General features: G+C 43.3%; 1 protein-coding gene across 1 annotated transcript; it reads right to left on the bottom strand.

Moving 5' to 3' along the window:
• Positions 1 to 782: 782 nt before the first annotated feature.
• Positions 783 to 8,889, bottom strand: bcan (brevican). Its single transcript, XM_067237383.1, has 14 exons — positions 8,868 to 8,889; positions 8,372 to 8,512; positions 7,576 to 7,968; positions 6,770 to 6,944; positions 6,476 to 6,603; positions 6,029 to 6,322; positions 4,975 to 5,886; positions 3,570 to 4,742; positions 2,781 to 2,888; positions 2,507 to 2,665; positions 1,864 to 1,946; positions 1,454 to 1,598; positions 1,172 to 1,354; positions 783 to 1,000 (listed from the first exon to the last, which is right to left on the bottom strand). The coding sequence occupies exons 1-14, from the start codon at positions 8,887 to 8,889 to the stop codon at positions 879 to 881; spliced, it is 4,038 nt and encodes a 1,345-aa protein (XP_067093484.1). The 3' UTR covers positions 783 to 878.
• Between the last annotated feature and the right edge of the window lie 2,851 nt (positions 8,890 to 11,740).

Here is an 11,740-nt window from a genome sequence, read left to right as displayed (position 1 = left end):
TAAGTAAACATCACTACAGCTAAGTAGATGTAATCAGCTGAAAGGTTAAAACCCATATGTATTCATATACATTTCTTGTTATACCCTACTGAGTTTGACTTGCTATTGATGGATGTCATTAATACAATATCTAGAAAGTACAAAGATAAGTGGACCAAAATGTTTTACGTTTTTGCTAGCATCTTAGTGATTGTGTTCTGCAGATACTATGAATGGAACAAACTGTGAGAAAACTGAAAAACAAAGCCCCAGGAATGAGGACATGTTGAATTAATGTTAAGACCTGTGGGAAGGTATATCTGAGCTCTGAAATATGTGGGAAAATCTGATACAAACTGGACTAAAAGAAAAATTGCAATTGTTGCTGAGGAAGACAGAATGAAAGCAAAATAGGAATAAAGTACCTATTTATCTATCTATTTAAGTGGCTTCAGTTAATGTCAGACCAGCTGAGGTTGAGAATTAAATTGTGCTTATCCATCCTCCCCATCTAAGAGCTTGATAATTAGACATTGCAGTCAAATACAGTATTCCAACAGTGTCATAACTAGTTGATAGACCACGTACAGTAATAGGCATTTCCCATTAACATACTACAATATGCACTAGTTTTTTGCTATGCTTCCTTTTCTTGACATGTTTGACATACTTCAAGTGAGATCATAACTGTATTAGAGTCCTATCAAAGTCTTATAATTTTGCTAATGGTTTTATTCTGGAAGAATTAGGTGATGGGAATACATCAACAACTTGACTTCAAAGACAACATTTCTTAAGTGAGGTTCGACTTTGTTGGAGAACAAGGTTGGGCAGCCTTAGAGTGAAACACATCCGTGACAGGAAACTAAACAGGGTACACAACACTTGGACTTAAGAGTTTAAAAGTTCCACTTAATGTCCCAAAACTGTGGAGTGGCTTTCTCTGTGGCTGTGTCCACAACCAACACCCCCTCATTCTGGTATGGCGGTGTAGTTATCTGCTCGTTTTCTGCTGACTGGTCTATATAAACGCAAACACATGAAAACAAGGCATGAACAACATGTTTCTGTCACATCCTGTACCAATTGTTCACCACATACAACTGCATAATCTGCATATTCCTACAATGGCATGGCCTATTACATAATAACAAATGTGTAAAGCAAATTAATGTCAATTATGAATGCTTACTTGGTGTACAGGTTATTTGAGGTGTCTCCCACTGCCCATTTGACAGACATTTGATGACAGGATTCTTCCTCTGGAGGAATTCTTCACCACAGTAGTAGCGCACTTTGGAGTTAGTTTCGTAATGCAGACGCCTCTTACCAAATAACTTAGCACCGGGGACTTCAGGAGGTTGGCCACAGGAAGCTAGCAAGTGACACAATGTCAGGTTGAGAAAAACTCATTTAGGAAAACTCTGTGAGGTGCTTGTGGAACCTGTCCATGCTGTACTGCTTTTGTACTCACATGTGCCCTTTTTGCAGGTGTAAGAAAGGTGGTAGTTACAGGGCACGTCACTCCAGCGCCCTTCGTCATGCCACACCATCACCACACAGTCCTCCCCCGACAGGAAGTAGCTGTCAGGCTGGCCCCGGTACCAGTTATCATACAGCTTGCAGAATGAGAAGGGGAGGGTACAATATAGATATGGTGAAGAAGACTGAACGATAATGTACCAACGTAATGGTAACAGATATAGTAGGGAGGAGATAAGGGATGTTTTGCATTGCATCGTGCGGAACAAGAAAGAGGTCCATACCCAGTGCAAACATTATTTGACCCCAGAGACACCTAAAACAAAGCTTTATAAACATTCAGATATTGAGCTGATAGTGAAACAGCCAATGTACATTAAAAAAGGACAATGTGACACTCACAAGAGGGTTCCCATCAGACCAACGGAAGTCTCCTTCGATGGTCCTATCGTTCAGTCCAATCCACTGGTACTCTCTATACTTGTCTAGTGAAAGACACAGAGCGTAACTTATTGTACATTAGCCTATTTGAACTGCTCACATGGTAGATGATTGAGTTTCTTATCAGTGTGGAGGATGTGGACTTTCTTTGCCCCCTCAAACACTTGTACAGGTGTCAGGCTACAAACCATTGAAAGAACATAAGGAATTCTACTAGATAACCATCTCCTTTCTATATTCCCAGACATAATACCAACACAGATGTCAAAGCCTTCCTTTGTTCTTTGTTCTTGTAAACTGGCTATATGGCAGACAAGACACGAAATCCAATGTCGTGTCTTTTCTGGACCACAAGTTCTTTTAATTTTAAACAAGCTAGATAAGTTAAATCTTTTATCTAATAAGCCGCACAGACCTCGTGGGGTTTATTTAGAAGTCATCCTTAAATCGCAGTCAATTCCGACCTTTGATACTTAAACAGTAGATTGTTCGCCCTACAATAGCCAAAGTTTTCTTATACATTTTTATGTTATACCTACCGTAGCTACTGAGGCTAATTTGCATTTGGAGAGGGATTTTGGGCAGGTTCTCAGATTTACTGTACCATTGATGTAGTCCTGCTCCTCAGGGGTCATGATGGACACTAGGTGACCTCCACACATTCGACAGTGCTGCTCGGCTACCTCCCAGCCTTGCTGCTTGTCAAAGTGACGATAACAGAATCCCATGAACTTCTCCCATCCAGGTTCACACGACTCCAAATCTGAAGGAAGAGTCCAAATAACGCGTGAGAAAATGTATTTCACCTAAATACTTTGTATTTTTATGTGACATTGTAGATTATTATTGGAACGATTTTAAATGTTTTGCTGTTGTACCTGTCTGGCACATATCTCCACCATATGAGGGTAGGCAAAGACATTTTGTTGATCCTCCACCATCAACACAGGTGCCCCCATTCAGACAGGGGTTATCCACACAGGCATCTGAGACAGAGACATAAGGGGTTCATTCAATGTGCTAAACCAGAAAGTCCAATAAACTATATGAACACATTTTATTCAATGTATGAGTAAAGTGGTACGAAACACCATCAGCCACTGTGTACATCTTGGTGTGATTGCAGTATGGCTACTTCTCTGAAGATAGATGTTTGCCACTAGAGAGAGCCATTACCTAACTTACAGTTTACACACTCCCCTGCAAACATACTGTATTCTATAAACAGCCGCTTTCTAGGGTTAGAGCTGGTCATCTCTGTTGTGGATGTATAAGTAATATGAGTGTACGGGACATCCTACACGTAATATATATACTGTATATTATATATTTTTTTAATGCATTACTGGAGTCTCAAAAGAGACAGAGCGCCCTCTACTGTGCATTCATTTTTTAACCACTAGAGGAACATTTACCACCAAATAATATGATATAAGACTTTCAGAATCATGAGCAGGATTGATCAGTATAACTAGTCATTAGTATTAACCACAGGAGTTTAAGTTTTGATGTTTAGTTTGCTGCTAAATGAATGCGATTTATAAAAAAAATTATATACCGTTAATCATTTGGAAAATGTTTGAGGTCGTAAAAGAAACAAGTTGTATTGGCAATGAATTGTTATGCGCAATGTGCCTGATAAGTTATGTGGAATGCGTATGTGTTACCTGAAATCCTCCAAAATTTTCCAACAGATGATCTGCCAGAAGGTGGTGCTGCAGGGGTTGTAGTCAACTCCTCCTCCTCGTCAAAGTCCTCAGGGTACGGAGTGGCTGTCATTGTTGTGAGTTCATCATAATCCTCTGTGGTCGGAGAGGGGCTGGGAGTCTCCTCCTCTGGTTCCTCAGTGGGTGGCAGGTTAGAGGAATCGGGAGCATCGACTTCAGTGTCAGTTGCCTCCCCACTGTACTCCAGGTCCGTCCGAGACTCCTGGGGGATTGTGGGGGCTGGTTCTGTCTCCGAGCTGGGGGTTAGTGACAGGTTAGGGAGCAATGTGATTTCTATCTCTGCGGAGGGGGCATCTGTTCCGGACTCAATTTCGCTACTATCGGTGTCATTGACGGAGTTGAGAGTTTCATTTGTCAAGGGGAATTCTGTGTCAAAGACCCCTGAGCTTTCTCCAGAGGGTTCTCCTGATGCATCGGCAGATCCAGAAAGCTCTTCTGCCGATCCCGACCCAGCATCCTCTCCACTGCCCTCCTGGCCACTGCCCTCCTGGCCACTGCCCTCCAGGCCACTGCCCTCCAGGCCACTGCCCTCCTGACCACTGCCCTCCAGGCCACTGCCCTCCAGGCCACTGCCCTCCAGGCCACTGCCCTCCTGACCACTGCCCTCCTGGCCACTGCCCTCCAGGCCACTGCCCTCCAGGCCACTGCCCTCCAGGCCACTGCCCTCCAGGCCCGAGGCTGTGTCTGCAATGTCTGGAGTTTTAGTAATGAGCATTTGTGGGCTTTCACCCACTCCCTCCTGCTCCACCTTGTCCAGATTTTCTTCCAAGGTGTCAAACCCAGAGGGGACACTGGCTTTGGGAATGAAAGTGATCACCTCTCCTGTAGAGCTGGCCTCCACCTCCACAACAGGAGGAGACAGAGTCATGCGTATAGGTGAGGTCAAAAGAGTCACAGGGTAGTTATCTCTGTGGATGTCTTCTTCACTGGAACCTGGCTCACTAGTGACTGTGATGATATTGTCTGTTGTGACCAAAGTCAGGTCTGCCGAGCGATTGGGAGCTTCTGGTAATGACTCCACAGAGGTTCCACCGGCCTCCTGCTCCTCATGGTCTACTGGGGTGGAGGAATTTGTTATTGTTAAGCCAGACGGTTTCTGTGTGGGAATATAACCTGTTGATGAAATATGAAAACATATCAGTCAAATGGTAGTTCATATAGAATATATGGAAAATAGAATAGCTACTTTGGGCTGTGTAAAAAGGGCTTTTGTGTCTTTTACTTAACCCAACTGAAGTTTATAAAGCAAGCCTAAAACACAAGCCACATAAGCATCCGAGAGAATAGTACTAACAAAAAGAATTTCAGAGATATATTAAACGAAAAAGGCTTTTTATAGACTCACTGTACTCAGAGGTAGGTATCACTTCATGGGTGTCATAGGGGTCAATGTCCACTTGGCTTATGGTAACCGTCGTCTGAGAGGACATGTGATGCTCTTCGCCAGAAAGTATTGAATTGGAACTCTGCTCCACAGAATTCTCTCCGTTTAGGGGAAATTCAGGCGTAGTGTTTTCAAAAGGTGAGGATGGGTGGGTGGAGAAGATAGGGAAGAGCTCTGGATGCGCATGAGACGAAGTGGCAGTTACAGATGACTCTACAACACCCCCAGCAAGGGCTTCCTCAGGATCTCCTGAAACTTTGTGAGAGGTGCCTGAGTGGATCCACTGCTCCACATGATCATCCTCAGAATGGTCTTCTTGACGTGTGGCGAACCCACTCTCTGGACTTGTTACCTCATACTCGGAGCTGGATACAGATGCCTCCAAAGCAATTTGTGACACATTTACGATGTGCCTGTCAACTAACAAAGAATACTCTGTGTTACTGATGCTGTCTTCGTGAGAATCGTGAGGTGGAACCGGGTACATTGGGTCTTGGTTTTCCCCTGGAGCAGGCTGATGTGACTCTGGGTAACTGGCCTTGTGCACGGGCTCCCACGTGTCTTTTGTGGCCTTGGAATCTTGCGGCATGGATGAAGAGGTGACTGGGCTCTGGGGTTCCATGGGAAAGGGGAGCTCGTCATAGGCCACAGTCGGGGTTTGACCCTCCACAGCCCCCTGTTTCTCCTTGTGCTCTTCAGGGTATTGCTCCTCTGGGACAGGGATGGCTGTCAGTGCACCTTGAGCTTCACTACCCTCTTGTTCCGTCATGTGGACCAGGCTGAACTCGTCCAGAGGGTCGGCCAGGGTCACAATGTCCTCCGGCTCGGTGGCCAGGTATTCATAGGGGGAGTCTGTGTGTGCGTGGTTGTAGCCTGTGAAATGAACGTGGACGAAACTGAGGTAAACCAAATATTTAATCACATATATGTTATTAACACAGGAGTGTGTGTGTTAGCATGAGACTATATATCATGTGTTTGTTCCTTAAACGTGACAACAATTTTACAGTCTTACTTTGGAAGCAGTAGACATCGTGGCGAGTGTGTGGCTCAGGGAAGCCCGTCTGGTTGCTATGACGATAGACAGTCCTGACTCCAGGCTCGCCCCCGCCGCAGCGCTCTCTGGGAATTACGATAGGGTAGCGCACGCTTCCGTCTGCCAACCAACCGGGGCTGCAGTGGTTCAGGCCATCATTCCAGGCTGCGTACAACTGACCTGTGGTTGCCAACTCAGCCCCATGATCCCTGCAGTGAGCCTTTGCTTCCCATAAGGTGAAACGGTGAGGAGAGGAGCCATGGAACACCTTCCCTATGAACACAGAGAAAACACAGCACGATGATGTAAACAGACAATATTTACCTTTCTATAGAGGATATTGTCATCTTAATTTCTGTACCATTTCAGGGATGCAGTTGATAATGTAAAAACACCCAAGGGGTATCAACAGTACAGTGGTATTACCTTCGATATCCTCCACATAACAATACACATCATAGAGCTCATCAGGCTCCAGCAGTCCATAGCTCCTGACTCCAGGCCATCCATCCATATCGCCGAAACAGCCCTCCCTTGGCATCTGGATAGGATACCTGTTGAGAAAAGAGGTGTACAGTGTAGCAAACACAAGTTTTCTCACATCCCATAATCAGACTCAGGAGATAATGTCATTACAGTTTTTGTTCAGTGTTGAGAAATTAACCCTATTTGTAATAGGGTTAATTAAATAATTAAGTAAAACAAATTAGTTTTCCTCACCTTACTGAGTGGTCGGAAAGCCAGCCTGCATCACACTGCTCGTAGCCACTGTAATACGCTGCAAAGAGCTGTTCTGGAGAGGCGATGTGAGCACCGATCTCCTTGCAGGCTTTCCTGGCCTGCTCAAAGGTGAAGGCGTACCGACTAGCAGCCTCTCGATAGTGGAACACCACCCCTGTTTGACAAAGCACAGGACTCCAGGTGTTATCTGGGTGGCTTATTTGGTGTGAAAGGCAAATTCATCAGGGCTGACAAATGTTCCTTGTAAAGAGATCCATATTTAATTAATTAACCCTTGTGTTATCTTCGGGTCATTCTGACCCATCAGTCATTCTGACCCACCGTCGTATTGCGACAAATTTACCTCATACAAAAACAAAGTGAAGCATTTTCTTTTAACTGTCGGGCTGTCTCAGACCCCCCACATTGGAATGGTTAAAAGAAAATTATTTTTATTTGTTTTTGTATTGGGTAAAATTGGGTAAACACAACGATGGTTCGTTATGAACCTTTGGGTCATGTGACCCGAAGGCAGCACGAGGGTTAAGGTGTGCATCCATTGGGAAACCTCATATATTTTCGCAGAATGTATATTGCATGATAAATATACAGACACGAGTGCAACAATATATTTTATGTAGTCTGTAGGTTGTTTTATCCTTGAACCCTTCAATGATATACGGTATACAATTCCTTATGACTGGTTTTCACCTTGTGAAATCACAATGTATCACAAAGTGACACGTGCTGTCAACATACACACATTTTCATAAAAACACTGCCTTGTAAGGTTAGCCTGCCCTCACCTTTGACCTTGATGTAAGCCACATCATCTGCATCCTCCAGGCCTTGCTGCACCTCACACCGGTAGAAGCCTGTGTCATTGTACCGCAGACCTTCCAGCTTCAGGGTTAAGTCGGCAGGGGAGGATGCGTAATTTAACAGGAAGGCCCGGTCCTTGTAGGCCTCACTGACCTTTACCCTGTCCCCGCGGGCCACAAGGATCTCAGTCTCTCGGCCTTGTGAAAGGATGCTCCACTTGACCCTGGGCAAGGTGAGCACGGCGTGTCGACCCACCGTTGAGGGGGACGGGGGTGGATGGGACAGGGACACCAAACAAGGCAGTGTGAGAGAGCCACCCAAGATGTCGGAGATGGGGGGTCTGATAGGGATGGTCACCTGTAGGAGTCTTGAGTCATCTGGAGATTAGGGTAGAAAAACATAAATACGTAGGTTTTGACTTGACTAAGACCTGCCTTTGTGATGTTTGATGTATTAACATCCATGTGAAAAATACAATGTTTGGCATTATGGTAGTGTGTGCACATAATCCTAAACCCACAAGCATTATCAGCCCTCATCAAGGTGTTGTTGACAGTTCCAGATGAGATACACAGACCACCCTTGAGGCACATCAAGTTAACCTTGATTTCTGTTGTCAATGTCACACCTTCTAAACCCCATTTGTGCATGTCAGCAAAATCATTGAATGACGGAAAGTGATTAAAGGGCCCCCTTCCGCAGTCAGAGGTCATAGATAATTTAATGGATGTCAGTAGCAAGAACTGAGAGTGGGAGGGTCATGGGGGTGAGTGTGCATACCTGAGCCATGGCTGGGGGTAGAGGAGGATGGTCGGACAAGGAGGCAGATGGTGCACAGGAGCAGAGATAGGAGCATTTCCAGTCTATTGCAGAGAGACAGGGGCCGAGAATGGAGGGGTGGTTGAAAAAGAACACAACACGCTATTTAGGTTTAAACGGGCAAAACATTGCCAAATAGAAATTATCTGAAAAATTAAACAGATTGGATTGAATCATTCAAAAGGTGAGCTATAACATTGTAGTGGCTTCATACCACGGTTTTCATTTCGAGTTCTGCAGTTCTCTAAACAAAGGACATGAAATCACTCAAATTGTTTCATGCTTGCTGAGCTATTCATTATATTCAGTATTTCGTTTTTCAGTATAAAGTGGCCAGCTAGACTTGTCAATTGAGTTCTTCGAAAAACAAAGGTACATACAAAGTCCCCTCCCATATTTAGACCCAATACTAGATAAACGTTTTTGTTTAGTCTTAAAGTAAGTATAGTTACTGTACATGCATCATCATACAGGGCCATCCACTAGACAGCTACAGTGGTTGAGAGGGACTGTTTGTGTGTCCTTGGCCCGCTCCAGCTGGCAGAAGTCAGGCTGTGCCGGGAGTTCTCAACTGTGAGCAGAATTCTGATTGCCCCCAAAGTCCCCATGTAGGGCACTGCAAAAGCATGACCCGGCAACTCAACTGCTAGACCATTATAACACGCTTTTAAGTGACCTGAATGTGAATTCCAATCCTCTAAATCAAACAACAGAACCAGTTCTTTCAAAAAAATCACAGTCATACTGACACAGTTTTTGGCCTGATCTGAGAGGATCCCAGATTTCTACTGCTGAGCAGTGAACAGACCATTGTATTCCAGTAAACAGAGCCCTCCACTAGGTCTATTGGTTAACGGAGAATAAACCGGAACGTCATGCAGCAAACCCAATGCACTGTGAGTCAGAATTCTCCCAATTGATTACTTAATTTAATATAATTCATTTCATTACATTTCATATGAAACTTGTTTTTCTTAACCAGTAAAAGTCTTGTTTTTTTATGTGGATATGCAGAAAGAGGTAAAAGGCAGCAGAGCTGTGGAAGGAAAAGTATGGCTGTTTGCCTTCCAAGAAAGGTCATTTCAGGCTGGTGGAACTACAGCCACAGATATAGTGATATGACTGTCGGAACAGATATTCATTTTTGGAATACATGTACCTGATTTAATTTTATAAATGGTTAATTCGAGGCTACTGGTGTTTGCAATTCAACAGATAAACTATTGGATTATTTGACAGGCTTGAGTTTCTTTCCTTCACTGAGGTGTATCAAACAAGTATATTTTGCTCTCTGAACACTAAAAGAAAATATTTGACCCCCTTCCGTCTCCCTTTTCCGCCATTGGCAACAAAGCTACCCGTAAGTCCTCGAGTCCCCTGCCTTGTGCTCGTACTCCCCCCCCCCCCCCAATGCCACATCCACCCTCCAATCCTGCCTTGCATCACCTCAAATGACTCTGTCTGCCCATTTCCAGGGGCAACCCATTCCCCTCTTACAGACACAAGCTGACAGGAAGCAAGGGACTAGAAAGAGGAGGAAAGGAGAACATTCGGAAAGAATAGAGACATGAACTGTTCAGAGTGCACCGAGAGTGCATTGAGAAGAAGTCAGTGAGAGGGATGCTTTGGTATGATTCAGCAGTTCACGTCCGGTGGGTAGGATGCAGCAGAACGTGAGGAACATGGCTAAGTCATTAACTGCTAGGCTGGTTCTTAGACAGAGTCTGACTTGTGTGAGAAAGATGGGGCTAACTTAAGCATCAGGTGTTAGCCACTAGCTGGCAGCCCCACCTTCACAGTTCAATGAAGCCAATGGCATCAGTCAACCTCATAAATATCTCAGAAACATACAGTATGTGCTGTCATTTGCAAATCACGATAGAGTGTAAACATATGAATTGACTCAATTAATATTATGTAATGGCATTTCATGGTCTGTTTCTCATGTACAATATGTATGTGTGCAGACCTATATGAACATGCTAATAAAAGTGATCTCTTACAGTGAAATAATCCACCTATACATTTTTACTTTTATCATGTTGCTATTTTTCCCTCCTCACCAGGCAAGCATCCATTTTAAGGGGTTATACATGTCACATTATGTCACCCCACCCCAAATAATTCTCATACTATAGCTGACACCTTTCCAACACTTAGTAAGGTGAAGCGATGAGTACATCTAGAGGGGCCTAACTGAGTATGGGGGTGTAAAGGTTAGAGGGAGGATTCTTTCACACGCAAATACAAATGTCTGAGCCAAGAATAAATGAAGGTCCACTTTTTCCTGTACAAGTGCACGACTTGTTGACCAAGTATCAAGCTGAGATTGATGGAAGGAGCTCTCATAGGTCAGCTTGCAGTATGCTCAGTCACGACTAGTCACAAATAGTATTTATTAAGCACTACTGTGGCACAATGTTCATTCACAAATTCAACAAGACTATTCACAGCATGTTTCCCAATGCATGATAAGTATTGATGAGTCAACATATAGGTTTAATCTATGCATAACTTCATTGCACCTTTTAATGACCATAATTCTAAAATAAGTTTAATGGGAGCATCTTATACAGTTTCCCCACACATTGAAGCACCATGTATATGCATTTTCACAGTTAGTTGCCAACAGTTATCACATTGACAGTATTTTCCACTTAAAGAGGAAATTAAGGTTGTAATGCTCAGTTCAGTGATATGCATTTCTTTCAGAGAACGATTGAAGAAAAGCCAACCCCTAGACAGGAACTTAAGGAAATATACTGTGGTTCATGTCACAGGATGTCCATTTAGCCAGCTAAGAGAACAGTACTGTACATTCCATGACCCATATGTTATACTTGGTCTTCACAAGTACACATCAGAAAATCAGTTTGGAGAGAAACATTACACAATAATGTAGCAGGTGCAGTCTGTCTTCTGCTCCCACTGAGACAACTGTTAAAATGTACGATGCTATCTGCACACTCAGCAAGCATGCATACAAGCATTTGAATTTAATTCATTTAATTTAAGATACTTGCTGATATTTCATGGTAGTATAATTTAATATACAAGTGTAACTAAGTCACATTTTGAGTAAACACCTATTCAATACAAATAAAGGATACATGTTTTTTAAATCTCCAAAGTAGGCTGTATATTTATTTATGGAATCGTAATTGTGTGCATCTTGTATTAGCCAATAACTAGTTAGGAATTTAAGTATAGCTACTCTACTCAAAAGCTATATAAAAAATATTTTAAAAGTAAGCAACTAAGGAAACAATACATATTTGGCTTGATATATTATTAAGATCTAACAGGCATAACTTTTTGTACAGCATTAAT

The sequence above is a fragment of the Osmerus mordax genome, chromosome 6 (assembly GCF_038355195.1).
Source record: "Osmerus mordax isolate fOsmMor3 chromosome 6, fOsmMor3.pri, whole genome shotgun sequence".
In the NCBI taxonomy this organism is placed as follows: domain Eukaryota; kingdom Metazoa; phylum Chordata; class Actinopteri; order Osmeriformes; family Osmeridae; genus Osmerus; species Osmerus mordax.
Note: the sequence above shows the minus strand (reverse complement) of the source record. Positions and strands in the feature narration are given on the sequence as shown.